The following is a 20626-nucleotide window of genomic DNA, read 5'->3' as shown; positions in this document are numbered from 1 at the left end:
AATTCAAAATGGAAAGCAATCTGCACTGGCAAAGTTGAAGAGGGAACCTGTCTCAGGTATGCTTGGCTGTTTCTTGACACAGGAGAGACTGACTCAGGGTGTTTTCCAAGGAGTCTGAGCTTTTTGTAACTTTTGGGCACTCTGGGTGACCCACAGCAATGCTGTTTGTAGGGTGAGGAGCAGCAGCTTTGAAATATTCACAACCAACACAATTTTGATTAAAGAAAGAACTCTGGTTTTTAATAGTTTTGATCATTAAAAAAGTTTAAACCTGCATAGCAATCATTTCAAAAATAATTATTTAATGTTCCATAATTAAACTGTACACAACCTAGTCTTGGGACATAGAAGCCAGTGAGGTGAATCTGGAACAGTCCTGTGCAGTCCCCCGAGTCAGGAGTAGAGTTTCCATTGGCCATTTTTTTTTTTTTCCTGTCATTCTGTTCATCTTAGTTTATTTGGATGCTTGGCACAATCTGGCTCCGCTGCTGAGCGGACCTGCACGCGGCAGAGAGACAGCTGACCCTGTCCTCCAGCCCTTCTCGCGGCCCCTCCCCGACTCGGCCGGGTTCCTCAAAGCCGCTCGATGTCTCGGTATTTCTTCCGCAGAATAGAGACCTGGTCTTTAAAGAGGACGGGGTCCAGCCTCATCTGAGAGTGGATCAGCGGCATGTAGCCAAACCAGCTGGCAAACGTATTCATGCAGCTTTGTCGCTGGGCAAAGTGGTCAGGGTCAGCCCAGCGGGAAGCCCGAGAGGTCTGCGGAAAGGGAGAGAAACAAGGAAGATGATGAGTTGGGCACCAGGCAAGAGGGACACACGGCGGGAAATGAAGTCGGGCTCAGTGGGCATGCATTAGGGCTCTGGGTCTGGCCTGGCCACCATGGCCGCCCCATCCATGTGGCTGGTGAAGATGCAAGCACAGGTCTGGATTTTCAGCCTTGCCAGATGCCTTCCCCAGACCTGCCACGTTCCCCAATGTTCCAAACAAAGATCCACAGGCACTGACACAGTCTCTGGGCCATGAAGGACCTACCAACTGAGCTTCAGCTGTTGTGGTTGCTCAACAGAAAACTTCTTTTTGCACTTGGGGGTAAATACAATGACTCATAATGTGTGTATGCTTTCCAAGATAGTTTTTTAAAGCCCTCCTGTGAACTTGGTTGATTCTGGGTAAGTAGAAAGATGGTTGCCACCTCTTCATTCTCCATGTTGACCTTGAGACTGGTTTAGATCATTTAAATGACTGACATTGATTTAAAAGAAAGCCATAAATGACCCCAGCGCTGAAATTTAAATGGACCAACAAAGCATAATGTCTTCATCTTTGTATGAAACAAGGAAAAGGTGGGCTGCCCAATTATGTTGGGAAAAATCCATGAATTCACTAACGTCAATAGGCGATTATTTAATGATGCATATATATGTATGTGTGTATAGCATGTTTGTATCCTCATACATTGTTAGAGAACACTTTCGTAGGAAGGTACATTTTGCTGTGAGAATCACTCGGCGTCACTGTAAAACCACAAGTGTCAACATGCTTGAAAGTAACCACCGAAGGTAAACACAGATCTCAAGTTACCTTGGAGCAGCAAAGAAACAAACAAAATACTATTTGTAAAGTGTTTTCATGAGCTCATTTGAGTCTCTCAACAACCTGATCAAGAGACCTACCCGTGTAATAACATTTCCACTGTACAGATGAGGAAGCAGTTTCAAGGAAGTTAAAATTGTTTGTTCAAGGCTAGAAAGGGGCAGAACTCAGGCTTCATTCTCTCTCTTTTTTTTTGATGTGGACCATTTTAAAAGTCTTTATTGAATTTGTTACAATATTGTTTCCGTTTTATGTTTCGGTTTTTGGCCCTAGGGCATGTGGGATCTTAGTTCCCTGACCAGAGATGGAACCCATACCCCTTACATTGGAGGGTGAAGTCATAACCACTGGATTGGCAGGGAAGTCCCCAGACTTCATTCTTTACCATTGGTACTAGAGGAACTCTGCTTGGTAAGTCAGAGACAGTATCAGATTAAGCTGACCACTTGAGTCCATATCAGAGTTGACAGTTCCAAGTGATAGTTGCTCAGTCATGTCCAACTCGATGCAACTGCAGCTTACCAACTGCAGCCCACCAGGCTCCGTCCATGGAGTTCTCCAGGCAAGAACACTGGCATGGGTTGCCGTTTCCTTCCAGGGGATCTGAGCCTGGGTCTCCTGCATCGTAGACAGATACTTTACTGTCTGAGCCACCAGGGAAGCCCTAGGGAGCTCCATTTTGCTCCTATTATTTGGGATGAGCTTGTAGATTATTTCTGAATGACCTGCTCATCTTCAAAAGGCCAGACCCCCTACATCCCAGCAAGCGCTCACATTTGAGAATGGAAACACTGTTGAGATCCTAAGCTCATTCTTATTCTCTTACAAATGAAAGAAAAAAAAAAAAAAAGAGTCCACTACAGAGTAGTGTATATGTTAATCTCAAACTCCTGATTTATCTTTCCTCTCCCACCACTATCCCTTCGGTAACCAGAAGTTTGTTTCTGTTTTGTAAATAAGTTCATTCGTATCTTTTTTTTCCAGCTTCCACTTATGAGAGATATCATATGATATCTGCCCTTCTCTGTCTGACTTACTTCACTTAGTATGATAATCTCTAGGCCCATCTATGTTGCTGCAAACGGCATTATTTCAGTTGTTCCCATGACTGAATAATATTCCACCGTATAAAGAATCTTCTTTATCCATTCGTCTGTGGATGGACATGTAGGCTGCTTCCACATCTTGGCGATTGTAAGCAGTGCTGCTACGAACACTGGGGTACATATGTATTTTCACATTAGAGTTTTCTCTGGGTATATGCCCAGGAATGGGATTTCTGGATCATATGGTAATTCTATTTCTAGTTTTCTTAAGGAAACTCCATACTTTTTTCCATAGTGGCTGCACCAATTTAGAGAGCTTTTATATTCTTGACATAAAGATACCCTTGACTTTCATCTTCCCAATTATGTGCCGACCATATGCTCCCTTGGGGCTTTTGGATGTGGTTTATTTCCTGGTATTTCCTGTTATGCTTCCTACAAGAAAAGCGTGTCCTCGTTACTACAGACTGAGCTACCAGTGAGCAAAGCAAAGGAGGAGAGGTCTCCTTCTCTTACCTGTCCCATCATTGTCTCCTTATACTGCTTCTTTTGGGTCACTTTGATTGGAGGCAATTTTGTCACAGCAGACACCAGGAAATTCATGAGTATGTCCTCACAGTTGGCCAATTGGTCCACCATGTTCTTCAGGCTGGCTGGCAGGTAATGGGTGTAAAGGTAGTGATAATATCTGTAAAAACCAAAGACAGGTATTAGCAGGGGCCATCACTGTATAATAACAGGTGGTCTTCTTTGAAAGAAAACACATACCCATTCTTTGAATCCCTAAACACATCATGGATGATGATGATGACAATTATCATTTATATGGTATTTACTGTACACCAGATAATGTTCTAAAGTGCCTTCTAAGAAATTCCTCACTTAATCCTTATAAGGAACCTATGATGTAGGTACTATTATTATCTCTATTTTACAGACAAGGAAACAACATACAGAGACATCCACAGATGCAGATATTGTCTGCTCAGCCTAACTTTAAAATCAGGCTGGTTGGTTAGAAACTTAGACGTAAAATAAGTTACTTACACATATCATTACAAGCTGCTTTACAATTTTAATTATTGGTTTAATCAGAGCTATATTCAATACTATCCCATAACTCTGGTTCCAACAATATAATCATTCCATTTGGGGGGCCTCTAAGCCATGTATTGCATCACTTCTTAGAGCTATTAATCTGGTGGTCAATCATTATGGAGAAAACACAATTAATTTGAATTATTTCTCACCCTACTATTTTTTTGGAAAGGTATATATAGCACATATTGCTCAAAAGAAATGGTGCTAGTGGTAAAGAACCCACGTGCCAGTGCAGGAGATGAGACACAGGTTAGATCCCTGGGTTGGGAAAATTCCCTGGAGAAGAAAATGGCAACCCACTCCAGTATTCTTGCCTGGAGAGAGTCCCATGGACAAAGGAGCCTGGTGGGCTACAGTCCATAGGGTAGCAAAGAGTCGAACACACCTGAAGGGATTTAGCACGCACACATGCATATACAGCACAGATTTCTAGAAAAAAATTACTTGACTGAATCAGATTCACCGAGTGGTGGCAGCAGGAAGAAAGAGGTGGAATCTTGAAATCAAGCTTCAGCCACCCCAAATGCTTATACCTTGTGCATTTCCAACTCCATTCCTGAGATGACAGGGTTCTCTCTCTTTTTTTTTTTAACTAAAAAAGACTAGGGTCAGATTGGTATGTTCACCTTACAAAGGAGTCGGGATTTCAAGAATGACTCAGTCAGGAACATTAGCCTTCTACACTCATGAATTTGGCCATCTTACCTGAGTCCCCTGGCTTTAAAGACCAGATCCAGGCAAACAGCTCCAAAATGTTTATTTCCATCCCTGACCTTTTTCAAACATTCTCTTCGATGTCCTCACATGCCCAAGACTGAACTCCTCTATTTTCCCTAATACCTGTTCCATCTACACTCTTCCCCAGCTCTACTGATGGCTTATTCTATCCTATTAGTTCTTCAGGTCAAAAAGCCTGAGTCATCAAACTCTATATCTGGTCTGTCAGTACATGATGCTGGAGCATCTTCAAAATACACGCACAATCTGATCACTACTCCCTACCTCTGCTCCTCACTTCCGAATCCAGGCTCCATCATCTCTTATCTAGATCAGGTCAGTCACCCCCTAATAGGCTTCCCTGCACTTCCCCTCGTCCCCCTGTAGTCTGCCCTCATCACAGCCTTCACAGTGGATGCCTAAAGCATAAGACAGACTGCCCTCCTCACACCCCTCCATCGGCTCCCATGTTACCCAGAAGGGAGTCAAGTCCTCATTATGGACAATAGGGCCTGGCATCTGGGCTCCCATTATGTCTCTCACTTGCTTGCCCCTCACTCCACTTGGGTCACACTGATCTTCTGGACATTCCTGCAGCATCCTGCCTCAGGGCATCTATTCCAGCTGCTCCCTACACCAGAGCACTCTTCTGACAGGTTTTCTTCTGCCTAACTTCCTTTCCTCCTCTCAAATCTCACCTGCTTAGGGAGGATCACCCTACACTCCCCAACCACTCCGTTTTCCACCTTTGGTACTCCTCATCCTTTATGCTGGAGAAGGCAATGGCACCCCACTCCAGTACTCTTGCCTGGAAAATCGCATGGACAGAGGAGCCTGGTAGGCTGCAGTCCATAGGGTCGCTAAGAGTCAGACATGACTGAGCAACTTCATTTTCACTTTTCACTTTCATGCATTGGAGAAATGACAACCCATTCCAGTGTTCTTGCCTGGAGAACACCAGGGACGGGGGAGTCTGGTGGGCTGCTGTCTATGGGATCACACGGAGTCGGACACGACTGAAGCGACCTAGTGGCAGCAGTATCCTTTATGCTGCTCTGGTTGACTTTTTGCTATATAACTTATGTCCTATCATATTATAGAATTATTATATACACTGTGTCTCCCCTTGCTGGATTCAAGACCTGTGTCTTTTTTCTCTACAACCTTGCTTAGTTGCTCAGTCATGTCTGACTCTTTGTGACTCTATGGACTATAGCCTGCCAGGCTCCACTGCCAGAATCCAAGGGATTCTCTAGGCAAGAATACTGGAGTGGGTTGCCATGACCTTTTCCAGGGGATCTTCCTGACCCAGGGATCAAACCTGGGATCTCCTACATTGCAGGTGTATTCTTTACAGTCTGAGCCATCAGGGAAGCCCCAGAACAATGCTGGGCGGTGCTCCATGAAGTATATACTTTGTTGGTTCTTCTACATATTCAGTCCCTCAACACACCCCGAGGATGTCTCCACATCTCAGACTTGCTGAAGATGCAGATCTGCCATCACTTCTAATGATGCAATAAGCCAAGAGGTTTTACTGGTTTCAAAGACACATGTTAACCACATCAACAAAACTCAAACAGGGATGCAGACTAATTTTCGCTAAGGTTGTTAACAAGACTTGGCCCAAGTTCCAATTTTTGCAGCAGCCAGAAAGTCATATAAGGAACAGTGTAAAATGATGTCCAGGCTCCTCACTTGTGGTAAATAGCAGCTCCCGTCAACACCATGGAGTAGTCGTTCGTCCACTTGGACGTGTAGCCCCACCGCTCCTTAGAGTTGTCCCAGAAATGGCTGCGTGCGGGGTACCCCACAATCCTCTCGGGGAAGCTCTGCCACACGGTGAAGGCAAAATCCACCTGCAGGCAGAACACAAGCCAAACAAGCAATCAACAGTGTTAACAAATGTCAACAAAACATTACCTTCCCCCTGCTAATTCGTAATGCGAAATCCTGGGACTGTTGGGAAACATTAATTCCATGTATTCATCAGCAAATTAAACTGACTGCTTGACATTTTGCCCCATAATTATGTACATTTTTAATGTTTTCTGTTAAAGAAACTTCAGATTAGTGTGGAAATGAAAGAAGGAAAAAAAAACCAAAACAAAACACTGGCGATATGTCTTATAGAAATCCAGTCTGTTCAAGCTTAAAAAAAAAATCAGTTGCTTCTCCCACCCCCGCTGCTCCACAAAGGACACGTGACCATTCACGGGTGGGAGGAACAAACGCATCTGTTTTATAAACAGGAGCAGATTTTCTATATACATCCGGCGTATGAATATATAGCATGTAACATTACCAGCACGCAGCAAAGCCATAGTGACTAAAATCAAGGCATCCACTTAAAAGCCAGAGAAAAGATGTTTAAAAAGCACACAAGTTGTACCAGGAATAAGAGCAGGTGTCATCATGAGCAGAAATTCAGGTCTCTCAGGTGTGAAGATGCTCAATGCAAGGGAAATTCAGAAATGTACCCACAGTGAAAAATCACTAGGAGTAAGTGGGGACAAGGCCAAATAAAGCCATGGGATTATTTTAAAGGAAATGCAGTGAAATGACTTCCTAGTGTTCAAGATTACCCAAAGCAGGTACTTCTGAACCTGCTACAAACACTTGTAGTTAGCACACGAACAGTCGGTTTTCAAATGTGTGCGCTCACTTCTGACTTTCCATGATTATTTGATGAATAATAAAACAATACACAGAAAGTTTTTTTAAAAAAGTAATAGAAATGCTCATAATTGTGTAATCCTTATAATATGACAGGTACTTACATATTTTAACTCATTTAATCCTCACGATAACCCTGAGAAGTAGGTAATTTTATAGTCTCCAGTTTACAGAGGGGGGGCAAGCTAAGGATATGGAGGTTCAAGTATTTTTCTGAGGTAGTAAGTGGCAGAGTCAAGACGTGAACTCAAGCCATCTCGTTTCAGATTCAGTGTACACTGTTATCATAACCTCACTTTTAGCTCTGTTGCTACAGTGTGCAAAACAATTTCTCTTATACAGGTTACACGTCCATCAACAACCTTTTCCCTATAAGTAAAGCAAATGGAAATTTCATATATTCCACATACGTTTCAAGCCTTGGCATTGTAATGGTGGCTGAGTGATGCTGGCAAGTCCAATTCCTGACCTCCCAGGGGTTTAAAAGCAGAGAAGTTGGGAATTCCCTGGAAGTCCAGTGGTTAAGACTCTTGTGCTTTCATTGCTGAGGGTGAGGGTTCAATCTCTGGTCAGGGAACTAAGATATCACAAGCCACATGGTGCAGCCAAAAAAAAAAAAAAAAGAAGGCAGAGCAAATAACTGTTCACAACAGCCCTAAAGTGGGAACAACCCAAATGCCATCAACTCATGAATAAATATGCCAAATATGGTATATTCATTTGGTGGAATATGACTCAGCACTAAAAAGGAATGCAATACTGATGCGTGCTACCACGTGGATGGACCTTGCAAACATTATGTTGAGTGCAAGAAGCCACATACAAAAGGCCCCATATTGTGTGATTCCATTCACATCAAGCGTCCAGGGAGAGCAAATCCACAGAGACAGAAAACAGACCGGTGGCTCCAGCGGAGAGGGAGTGATGGATTAATGGCCACGGGGTATCCCTTTTGGATAATGAAAATGTTTCAGGATGAGGTAGAGGTAATAAGTGTATAACACTGGGAAGGTACTAAATGCCACTTGAAGATGGTTGATTTTATGCTTTGTGAATTTTACCCCAATTACAAGACAAAGCGAATAAGCCTAAAGATGAGTATTTCCCAAGCTTTCACCATATTTATTACCATTGTTGCTTCTTTTGCCACATTCCGACCATAACATACATTTAATGACTTAGCTAATATTTTTCTTTAAACTGCCTATACTTCTTTTTTGTTTGTTTGTTTTTAAGCATCATTCTAGGTAAACAGGTCAGTGAAATCCTAGGTTTAGGAAACACCAGTCTGAGTGATCTGCAAAGGTCCTTTTTTCCTCTGAATTCTTGGGGCTTAGTTAGAAGACACAATTTTTGTAAACAGCCATGAATTTAAAACTTTATGAAGAATTTAGTCTGGTGCCCTGACTCAAGATACGAACACCTTAACAATATAGCTTCTGCGTGCACGCTCAGTAGCTTCAGTCATGTCTGACTCTCTGCAACCCTATCTATGGTTGGTAGCCTGCCAGGCTCCTCTGTCCGTGGGTTCTCCAGGCAAGAACACTGGACTCGGTTGCCATGCCCTCCTCCAGGGAATCTTCCCGACCCAGGGATTAAACCTGTGTCTCTGCGTCTTCTGCACTGCAGGCAGATTTTTGACCACTGAATCACTAGGGAAGCCATGGAGGGGGAAACAAGGGGTTGGGATATACATTAAGAAAGTATGGTGGGGCGAGGGGCACCTCAAAGTTAAAATACAGCAGCTGAGTGGACAGTATTTGTCAGAAAATAGAAAGCAGGTCGTGAAAACCTGAGCGTTGTCACTGGCATTCACGACTAATGGTGCCAACTGGTGGGGCAGTGCCTTATGCAGTCCATTGGCAAAGAAACAGCCTGACTGTCAGCACTCTTTGGGGCTTTCCATTATCCTTTGAAAGGGAGACGCAGACACTTGGCAACTACTATAGATCCCGATGGGGTGTTTTCATCACATGAATTCCTTCCTATCTCAAAGCCGTTTCAAGTCATTTCAAAGCAACTCAAAAGTAAATTCCGATAAAACTATGATGCTTGTGATAGTTCTCTTTTCAGGCTGCTCATTAGCACATCAAAGGAGGCAAAGGTCAGCTTATGGCCTCTTCTCTTAAAAACCAACATCTGTTTTCTTTTGAGAGTGTGCAGCAATCCAGATAAATGTAAATAACTAGAAAACCAACTCTGTCTAATACCCTTTATAGGACGCTATTTAAAAATCTATCCTTAATACCACAGAGAGGCATTTAAACAAGCTAAGGATCCTTAGAGAGGAAATAAAATGAACCAACATCTATTCACCTAAAAGAGAAAAGAGAAATCTCTGTCCTCCACCATGTTGGGCAATACAACTGTGCTATTGATCAGTCACAAAGTAAACTAGAGGGCCAGCCTCTTAAATTTACATCTCATATTCAAGCCAAGCTAACTTCTCATTGCTCCACATACAACACATGTTCTTCCTGGCGTGCGCTGAGAGGCTGGAACTGCTGTTCTTTGAAAAGATATCCACTAGCACGTGGATCCATCACAGCAGCTGGAAGTTTTTTCACCGTGGGACAGGGGGAAACAAATCCTAGTGTGAGATCTATGGCCTCGTGCCCAGGGGAGGACAAGAGGTGAATCGATACTTCTGGTCCTGGGGTAACGATTTAGGTGTGTGCTGTGGTCTTGACCATCCGTTCCGCCATGACAGTGTGCGGCCGTTCCTCTGTCCGCTCACCAAGATCCACTCTCCATCCTTCTTGCATGCCCTACGCCTGAGACAATGGGACTCTATGGACTGCACAGCACGGGCTTCCTTACTGGCTGCTTGGGTTAGGTCAATGGTAGTCGTTGGCAAGAAAATTAGGTGGGACAGAGGCAGGGCAGTATTTCTCCCCTGCTCTCCCTGCAAGCCCTGGCTTTGGCACCAGAGTCCTGACAGGTGCCACATCCCTCCATGATTATAGTTCTTACAGGACAACAGCCTCTTCTTCTCCATTCCTCCTTCCAGGGACTGCTGTTGTTTTTGTTTAGTTGCTAAGTCATGGTCAACTCTTTTGCAATCCTGTGAACTCCAGTCCTCCAGGCTCCCCTGTGCATGGGATCTTCCAGGCAAGAATACTGGAGTGGGTAGCCACTTCTTACTCCAGGAGATCTTCCTGACCCAGGGATTGAACCCGTATCTCCTGCATTGGCAGGTGGATTCTTTACCACTGTGCCACCAGGGAAGTCATTCTCAAGGACTCTGGAAACACTTTCCCTTCCTTCACTCCTTCAGGCATAGAAGTGGGAGCTATTTCCTGCCCTCACCACTCCCCAGCTGCCTCTCCATCAGCTCCTATGGGGTTCTTTAACCCCATTCCATAGTCATCCTCCATCCCTTCATTTGAATCACTTGATTTGAATTCTGTTTGCTGCCAGGACTCTGCCGGCTCTAGGCAGGATCTGTGTAATCAAAGTACCTGGCACAGGGACCAGAACAAAGCCAGCCCTCCATAAATACTTGTTGAATGAATGTGCACCGGGGGTGCCAGCTTCCTTTGCAGGAAGCAGGAGAAAAATGCAAGCTGGAGTGTCCCGTTCCCTGCCCTGCATTCCATCGCTGTCATTCCCTTTGAACATGAAGCATCTTTTCCCCCTGCTCTCCACCCCCACCACCCCATCCCATCTTTCTCCTGCAGCCTCACACGTGACACAGTTGGCTGTGTGTTCACACTTTAATCCTCGAAGCAGGCATCTCCGCAACTCATTCACCGAGTATTTACAGGGCTTGCACTGCATAGAAAGGATCGACAAAAGAAGACATGCATAGAAAGGATCTGACCCAGGTCATGTGTCCCAGGGGGGTGATTTTGGTTGCCCTTAAACAGAACATCTGCTCAACTCCATTGGATGGAAACTGGGAAACATCCATGGAATTTGAAGAGCAGCAGAAACAAACAGCCCAGGTTAACATGAGTCTTGGGTATGGGGGCAGCAGACCGTTAGAATCAGACTGGCGCCCAGGAAAATGTCTGCTGCTAACTGTTGGTGTTTACATTAAAAAAGATAATATATGAACAAAATTATTCCTATGAATAAAAAGGAATAAAAGAAGGGGAAGGGGGTGAGTAGCTAAGTCTCCATGCTTTTTAGCAGCTACCTACCCTGAATGATATATTTCCGACCTGCTACATTTTTGTGTAAATGTCTTTGGTTCCCTCTTCGGTTTTAAGTGAGGTTTCAGAGATCAATACTCATTCGAGTTGTAAAAATTGGTTTTCTATCATATCTATCTTTCACCTTCTCTTTCTCCCCCTCACACGTGGCTCTGTGCAATCTTATTTTTGGCACAAATATGTGAACATCTGAAAAGGCAGGGATCTCCATCTCAGCCTTCAAGTGAAACTGTTTGCTCTCGCATGGGTAAAAGAAAATGCGCATTTCCAACCAAGACGGAAAAGCTGCCTTTAGAACCCAGAAATAGTGTTCTCCAACAGAGGCCACATCTCCAACGGATGGTCAAGACCACATGCACACACCCGCATGGCAGTAGGAGGATCACGAAAGATGGGGGCTCTGGATCGTGTGGTTTCAAGAAAATACCAAACAGGTGCACCCGCCTGCCTCCTCTGGGTTCCTCTGCACACCTGCCCACACCTGCACTGTTTAAAAACAAATCCAAAAACAGGAGGGCAGACAGGAGGGTGAGGTGAGGCACAGCCTGGAAAGTGAGGAGCCAATAAGCAGAGGAAACAAGGAGAAAAGGCCCTCATCGGGGTTGATTCAAACCCACTCTGCAGGAAGTTCTGAAAAATGTTTTGGGCTTGGCCAAGGCAAGGGCAGAGGAGGTGTCGGCACCCTGGGGTTTGAGGTGACCACCTGTAGGGCCCGCCACACCTCCTGAGAGGCTGCTTACCTCCGTGGTTGAAAGCACGGTGTCCTCGTCAAGGCTGAGCACAGCATCTGTGATGATATTGTCGTAGGGCAGGAAACGGCTGCTCATCACCTGGGAGGTGGAGGTGGGGGGGCGGGGCAGGCAGGAGGGAAGGAATCAGGAGAAGAGATGTAAATGGAGAGTCTTGTTTGGGGGAGAATTTCCCCCGCATCTTCACCTCCGCAAAGGATGCTCAACCACCATGTCACCCCTCAACATAAAAGGCTTCCGTTTCCCATCAGTGCAGATTCACTGGTTCCACCATTACTGGGCACCTACTGTGTACAGACACCTTGCCAGTCAAAGGAAGGCCAGAGGTAAGTAAGATACACCCTCTGTCTTGGAGGAGTTCACAGTCTGCAGGGAGACCAAGATGACCAAGACCAAGATGCGGATCATCAGTCTTGGCCTACTATGAGAAATCCCAGGAAATCAGAGGATGCAGTAACCAGCTGCTTCGAAAAGCAACGAAGACCTTGGAGAAGTGACCCTGATAGCCAGGAATCCACTGAGTGTAAATAGAAATGAGGGTTCAGTAGAGGCAAAGGCAGAGAGTGGAGAGCCAGTGCTCTGAGGTCAGGAAAGAGCAGATGGAGGGAGCAGTGATTTCAAACATGGGACACACACCACTTGATGGCTGCCAGGTCATTTTAGGAGGTGCAGAGACAAATTTTTAAAATTTTCTAGTCTTTGTTTTAGCTCAGAGAAGCAAAAATATGTACACATATATATTAATAGCTACAGCAATAAGGAGTAGTAGTAGAGCTCCTTAAAGACAATTTCATTAAATTGAAAACTAAGCTGATTTAAAGAAAAATATTAAATAAACAATAGAACATGTGGTCCATGTATTAAGGAAAACTGTAAAGCTAGTATATGAATAAGATTTGGGGAGCTCCAGGATAAGGCATGGCAAGGTGAGTGTATGTGTGTTTCTACACGTGTATGTGTGTGCCTGTGTGTGTGGTGAGGATCTGGGGGATCAGTTGGAAGACTGAGACCAAAGAGACTACCCTATGACAATTACAGCTTATACCTCTGTGCTAAGGTTTCCACTGAATAACTAATAAGCATGATGATATAAGAAAAACCAACATTTTTTAAACATTTACTATGTGCCGAGGAATGTTCCAAGTTCTTATTTCATCTTTATAACAATCCCATTGTATACACAAGAAAACTAAGGTACAGAAAGGTGTGACTTGCTCTCAACATTCCATCTAGCGGTCGCAATCCTAGGTAGCGGTCCCCAACATTTCTGGCACCCGGGACATTTTCATGGAAGATAGCTTTTCCACATGCCAGTGGGTGGCTGGTGGTGGTGGTAGTGGGGATGATTTCGGGATGATTCAAGCACAATTCCATTTACTGTTATGATTACATCAGCTCCACCTCAGATCACCTGGCATTAGATCCTGGGGGTTGGGGACCTCCTGTGGCACACCTCAGTCGCTACACTCTACCTGTCTTGGGGTTGAAAGGACCTCAGCAGTGAACATGGACCACACATGGTGATCTCACATTCACCACCCTCCTCTGAAAGGCTTATTAACTGTTACATCATCCTCTCCCGGTTCATATTTGGAGACAGAGAAAGAAGACGCTTGCCATCAACTTTCAAGGCATGAAGGCCAGGGAAGGAGGCGGTTAGGTGCTGGAGGCAAGGGAAAAGGGGGCACTTAGTCTGGCTGCCAAGGGTGAGCTCTCCACAAATCTGAGAATGCCTTCACCCACCCACCCCTCCCAAAGAAGCCCAAGCTATATTTATATCCGGAAGCCAGCTCATCCACAAGCCTCGTCTCAGAGTCAGTTTATAAGTCTGTGAAGCTATTGGAGGGCTTAGGACATTAAAAGATGGAAAATGTCCAGCAGAACCCACCTCTAGGAGCTCAAGGGACACATCTACAGCATAAACGGCTCCAGGCTCTGCTCCCTCACATCTGTCAACTGGGTGAAGTGTTTGTTCGTTTCCCCCCTCCCCTCAGGCTTTCAAAATAAAATACAAAAGCAATCAGCAACCCCCTATGCACAGGGCTCAGAAATCTCAGCCTGAAGCAATTCTCCTGACACTGTTTCCTTGTCCATTGACTAACTCAGAAGCCATTAGTTGCCAGCTTAGCGATGCCCTGACCTTTCCCTTGTTAAGCCTACAGGGGAAGAGCTGCAAAGACAAGGCCTATAAATTCAAAACAGAATTTCCCAGCCAAAGCAGCCAACACATCAATTTTAAACTCAAGGCTAGACGTGGAAATTTAAAATGGGGAATGAGGAGGACGTATGACTTCCTTCCCCTGTTATGGGCCCAACCACTGGGTTTCAAAGAATCCATTTCTTTTTTCTGAAACTGCTTCATCAACTACAGTTAAGCGCCCATAAGCCAGCCACTTCCAAATTCTAGTGTAGAAACTAGAGGCTCTTTCTCAAATTCCTGGAGTTCCAAAAGCTCCATGAATTAGCATGAAAGGAGCATGTACTTACAAAGTCAATCCAGAGTAAGCTGGGTTTCCCTTGTTGACTTGTTTAAGAAATATTTACTACCATTAGAGCCCAAGCCCTTCTAAAATGAGCAAAAATGACTAGGAAATGACAAAGGCTCAAGAAGTTCCCCGTCAGGACTTCCCAGGTGGTTCAGTGGTTAAGAATTTGCCTGCCAATGCAGAGGATGCAGGTTGGTTCCCTGGTTGGGAAACCAAGATCCCACATGCCGTGGGGCAACTAAGCCGGTGTGCCCCAACTACCTACCCCACATGCCACAACTAGAGAGAAGCCTGTACACTGCAGCCAAAGAGCCCACATGCCCCAACTAAGACCTGAAGCAGCTAAACAAATAAATAAATATTTTTAAAAAGTTCCCTGTCCAGTGGGGAAGCTAAGAAACGTTTGTAAGTAATTATACAAAGCACAAGAATTATTGACATTTATCAAGCACCTGCCACATATACCCACTTTGTAGGTGCATTCATATGTACAGTATCAAACTATGTGGTTGATACTATCTATCAAACCAGTTAGATGTTAGGATTTCTTCCATTTACTGGAAGGGGAGGGTTGAGGCACAGAGAGTTAAATAATGTGCCTGAGGTCACAAAAAAGGAAGTCTGACCCCAGAGCCCATAAGGCAAACCATCAATTTACAACATCCCCTTAGAAAAGGAGCTGATATTTATCAAATGCCGAGTGTATTACAGGGCTGAGCACCTGTAATACGTGTCATATTTCTTCTTCAAAATGAGCCCAAGTCTTAGCCCAGTTGCCCTAGAATACAGAATCTAAAGGAAGGCTTGAGGGCAAATGCTTTATTAGGTGGTACAGTCCCAGGGTGGGACTTCCCAATAGCTCAGTGGTAAAGAATCCACCTGCAATGTAGGATCTGCAGGACACACAGGTTCAATCCCTGGGTGGCAAAGATCCCCTGGAGAAGGGCATGGCTACCCACTCCAGTATTCTCACCTGGAGAATTCCATGAACACAGAAGCCTGGCATGCTACAGTCTCTAGGGTCTCACAGAGTTGGACATGACTGAAGTGACTTAGCATGCACATACACACACACGCATGCACAGTCTCAGGGCAGTCACAGTGAGGCGAAAGGAACCACATGACCTACTGGAGTCACTGGCCAAAGTCAAGGCTGCAAAATGAAATGTTAGTTGCTCAGTCGTGTCTGACTCTTTATGACCCTATGGACTGTAGCCCACCGGGCTCCTCTGTCAAGACTAGGACTCAACAAATGGCCAGCAGTCCAGACAGAAATATGGCTGGGAGAATGGGAGGTATTTTATAAGACATGTCTGATAAACCTTACAGGAAAGGTACTGTTATTATCATCATCAAATAGAGGAAAACAATATAATAGAGATCACTCCAAGAAAATTAGAGATACCAAGGGAACATTTCATGCAAAGATGGGCTCAATAAAGAAAAGAAATGTTATGGACCTAACAGAAGCAGAAGATATTAAGAAGAGGTGGCAAGAATACACAGAAGAACTGTACAAAAAACATCTTCATGACCCAGATAATCACAAAGGTGTGATCACTGACCTAGAGCCAGACAATCTGGAATTGAAGTCAAGCGGGCCTTAGAAAGCATCACTACGAACAAAACGAGTGGAAATGATGGAATTCCAGTTGAGCTATCTCAAATCCTAAAAGATGATGCTGTGGAAGTGTTGCACTCAATATGCCAGCAAATTTGGAAAACTCAGCAGTGGCCAAGGGACTGGAAAAGGTCAGTTTTCATTCCAATTCCAAAGAAAGGCAATGCCAAAGAATGCTCAAACTACTGCACAATTGCACTCATCTCACACGCTAGTAAAGTAATGCTCAAAATTCTCCAAGCCAGGCTTAAGCAATACGTGAACTGTGAACTTCCAGACGTTCAAGCTGGTTTTAAAAAAGGCAGAGGAACCAGATATCAAATTGCCAACATCTGCTGGATCATGGAAAAAGCAAGAGAGCTCCAGAAAAACATCTATTTCTGCTTTATTGACTATGCCAAAGCCTTTGACTGTGTGGATCACAAGAAACTGTGGAAAATTCTGAAAGAGATGGGAATACCAGACCACCTGACCTGCCTCTTGAGAAACCTATATGCAGGTCAGGAAGCAACAGTTAGAACTGGACATGAAACAACAGACTGGTTCCAAATCGGGAAAAGAGTACGTCAAGGTACTGCTTATTTAACTTATATGCAGAGTACATCATGAGAAACGCTGGGCTGGAGGAAGCACAAGCTGGAATCAAGACTGCCAGGAGAAATATCAATAACCTCAGATATGCAGATGACACCACCATCATGGCAGAAAGTGAAGAAGAACTAAAGAGCCTCTTGATGAAAGTGAAAGAGGAGAGGGAAAAAGTTGGCTTAAAGGTCAATATTCAGAAAACTAAGATCATGGCATCTGGTCTCATCACTTCATGGGAAATAGATGGGGAAACAGTGGAAACAGTGGCTGACTTTATTTTTTTGGGCTCCAAAATCACTGCAAATGGTGATTGCAGCCATGAAATTAAAAGACGCTTACTCCTTGGAAGGAAAGTTATGACCAACCTTGACAGCATATTCAAAAGCAGAGACATTACTTTGTTAAAAAAGGTCCATCTAGTTAAGGCTATGGTTTTTCCAGTAGTCATGTATGGATGTGAGAGTTGGACTATGAAGAAAGCTGAGCACTGAAGAATTGATGCTTTGAACTGTGGTGTTGGAGAAGACTCTTGAGAGTCCCTTGGACTGCAAGGAGATCCAACTAGTCCATTCTAAAGGAGATCAGTCCTGGGTGTTCACTGGAAGGACTGATGTTGAAGCTGAAACTCCAATACTTTGGCCACCTGATGAGAAGAGCTGACTCATTTGAAAAGACCCTGATGCTCAGAAAGATTGAGGGCAGGAGGAGAAGGGGACAACAGAGGACGAGATGGTTGGATGGCATTACCAACTCAACGGACATGAGTTTGGGCAAACTCGGAGTTGGTGATGGACAGGGAGACCTGGTGTGCTGCGGTTCATGGGGTTACAAAGAGTCGGACACAACTGAGCGACTGAACTGAATTGAACTAGAAATAAAGAAACTGGGGCTACTAGCTGGGAGTGAAAATATAAAATCAATCAACAAGTCTGAGCATAAAAATGCATACTAATTAACCATAGGAGTCAGAATGGCTCACAGTCCGTCACACAGAATGGATCTTGTTTGAATATCCTGACATAGTCAAAGAAAGACCTATCTACCAGAAGGAGTTCTAGTTACCTATGGAAACATAAAAACAAACCATGAAAAATTCCCAAGTTCAAAGTGAAAAGCATCCACGTGAGCACTGTGCAGGGCCTCAGGCATTGGAACTGGGGTTGCAGGCAGGAAACTTTTGTGTGCCAGACCCTTTGTGAAACCACACCAGTGGGTGAGAGGGATTCAGAAGGGTAAGCAAAACTGATGCCAAGAGGCATGTGATTAATCCCTCCCTTTCCTCATTTAGGACTTCCCTGGTGGCTCAGATGGTAAAGCGACTGTATACAATGTGGCATACCCAGGTTCAATCCCTGGGTCGGGAAGATCCCCTGGAGAAGGAAATGGCAAAGCACTCCAGTACTACTGCCTGGAAAATCCCATGGACAGAGGAGCCTAGTAGACTACAGTCCATAGGGTCGCAAAGAGTAGGACACGACTGAACGACTTCACTCACTTTCACTTCCTCATTTAATGCTTATCAAGTAGCTCTCTGATAACCACATTGCTTGACCCCAGCCCTTGGAAGGGTGTGACTGTGTCTGTCACCTTTCTCACTGCATTCCCGCATGTTGCACAGTGTCCAGCATACAGTAAGTAGGCAGCCTACACTGGGACTGAATAGACAATGCGTGGACCATCTTGTCCACATGACCATTACAGTTCTCCCTGCATCCTGCTGAACTACATGAAATGGTCACTGTGGCAGCTCAAATGATGATTTCAAATGGTGCAACTTAATACACTGATAATTCTTATTCTGGCCCAAGGATAGTTTACTTAGCATGAGACAATCTCTCACAACCTAAGTCTTTGGGAACCAACAGGGAAAGTCTCTTAGATGACAACATCAGTGTCATTTAATAGAGACTAACTTCTATTAAATTTCATTGAATAGAGACAATCGCCACCTGATGCAAAGAGCTGACTCATTTGAAAAGACCCTGATGCTGGGAAAGATTGAGGGCAGGAGGAGAATGAGATGACAGAGCAGAGATGGTTAGATGGCATCATTGACTCAAAGGACATGGGTTTGGGTAGACTCCGGCAGTTGGTGATGGACAGGGAGGCCTGGCGTGCTGCAGTTCATGGGGTCGCAAAGAGTTGGACACGACTGAGCAACTGAACTGAACTGAATCTCTTCAGAAGGAGAAGTGGGCGACAGAGGATGAAATGGTAGGATGGCAGCACTGATTCAATGGACATGAACTTGGGCAAATTCTGGGAGATGGTGAAGGATACAGAAGCCTGGTGTGCTGCAGTCCATGGGGTAGCAAAGACTTGGACATGACTTGGTGACCAAACAATAACAACAAATTTCTTCACAATGGATAAGAGCTATTATAAAGCAGAGCTTGAGAAAAGAGAACTCATCCCTGGCTGCCATAAACAGAAGACATTTCAAAGAGGAGGCAGCGTGGGCTTAAAGAATATATGGACATTTCGATAACACAGATGAAGAGTTGAGAGAGGATGGTCAAGACCTACAGCAATGGGAAAGACCACCGTTAGAGGTGGGAAGGGACACAGCGCAGTAAACTGTGAATGATCAAGTCTGTAAAGGAAAAGCAATGAGAGAGCAGACTGGGAGGGCCAGGAAAGGCCAGCTTGTACACAGTCTCTGATGTTAATTGAAAACATTAGCAAAAGGAGTCCCTTAAGGGCTATGAGATGATTGTGAAGATCATTCTGTTGTAGGCAAAATGAGCTGGAGAATGGAAGCAGGGGGCCAGCCAGGCAGCCAGCCCTCCTGAGAGTCTCTGATGGAGAAATCAAAGCAAACATAAAGTGGAAATGTCTTTTTTAAGATAGGTGTGAGGAAGAACCACTGCTTTCATTGATACAACTAATTCAGATTAATCAGCTAAGCAATGCATTAATCAGCTCATGCATCACCACCACCAACTCTTCTTCATCCTCATCATTTCCAGAAAGATTACTTTTGCCAGGTCCTGAATTCATTTACTCCTAATTGCTATCCATGTGGTATGTATTATTTCCATTTTGTGGATAAGGAAACTGAGACTCAGAGAAGGAAAGTACAGACAGGGTCACATATCTCCTAAAGAGTTAGTATTAAGATCCAGAACTCCCTGACTCGAAAGCCTATGGCTGTCACAATGGAAAACAGTATGGTGGTTCCTCAAAAAACTAAAAAGGGGGTTGCCATATGGTCCAGCAATCTCACTTCTAGGCATATACCCAGGCAAAACTATAATTCAAAAGATATATGCACACCTATGTTCATAGTAGCACTATTCAGAACAGCCAAGACATGGACGCAACCTAAATGTCTATCAACAGATGAGAAGATAAAGAAGATGTGGTGCATATATACAATGGAATATTACTCAGCCATTAAAATGAATGAAAGAATGCTATTTGCAGCAACACTGATGAACCTAGAGAATATCATACTAAGCAAAGTAAGTTAGAAAGAGAAGACAAATACCATATGATATCACTTATTTGTGGAATCTAAAATACAATGCAAATGAACTTATCTACCAAACAGAAACAGACAAAGATACAGAGAACAGACTTGTAGATGCCCAGAGGTCGGGGGGCAGTGGAGGAGGGAAAGGTGGAAGGCTTTGGGATGAGCAGATGCAAGCTATTATAAACAGGATAAATAGGTTGGATAAGCGACAAGGTCCTACTGCACAGCACTGGGAACTATACTCAATCTCCTGTGATAAACCATAATGGAAAAGAATATGAAAAAGAATATGTGTGTGTGTGTGTGTGTGTGTGTGTAACTGAGTCATTTTGCTGTACAAGAGAAATTACACAACAGTGTAAATCGACTACGTGTGCTGTGCTTAGTCACTCAGTCGTCTGACTCTCTGTG

General features: G+C 44.3%; 1 protein-coding gene across 1 annotated transcript in view; it reads right to left on the bottom strand.

Annotated features, from left to right (window-relative positions):
- Positions 1–212: 212 nt before the first annotated feature.
- The window catches only part of EXT1 (exostosin glycosyltransferase 1), a 313610-nt gene continuing 293196 nt past the window's right edge, over positions 213–20626 (bottom strand). Inside the window, exons 8-11 of the mRNA XM_019973786.2 lie at positions 12034–12123; positions 6159–6319; positions 3159–3330; positions 213–759 (exon numbers count right to left, since the gene is read on the bottom strand). Of these exons, the coding sequence (XP_019829345.1) occupies positions 574–759; positions 3159–3330; positions 6159–6319; positions 12034–12123 (609 nt within the window). The 3' untranslated portion in view covers positions 213–573. The remainder of the gene's footprint in view (positions 760–3158; positions 3331–6158; positions 6320–12033; positions 12124–20626) is intronic.

Source organism: Bos indicus, chromosome 14, assembly GCF_029378745.1.
Source record: "Bos indicus isolate NIAB-ARS_2022 breed Sahiwal x Tharparkar chromosome 14, NIAB-ARS_B.indTharparkar_mat_pri_1.0, whole genome shotgun sequence".
NCBI lineage: Eukaryota > Metazoa > Chordata > Mammalia > Artiodactyla > Bovidae > Bos > Bos indicus.
The sequence above is the reverse complement of the archived record's forward strand: the minus strand, read 5'-3'. Positions and strand labels throughout refer to the sequence as shown.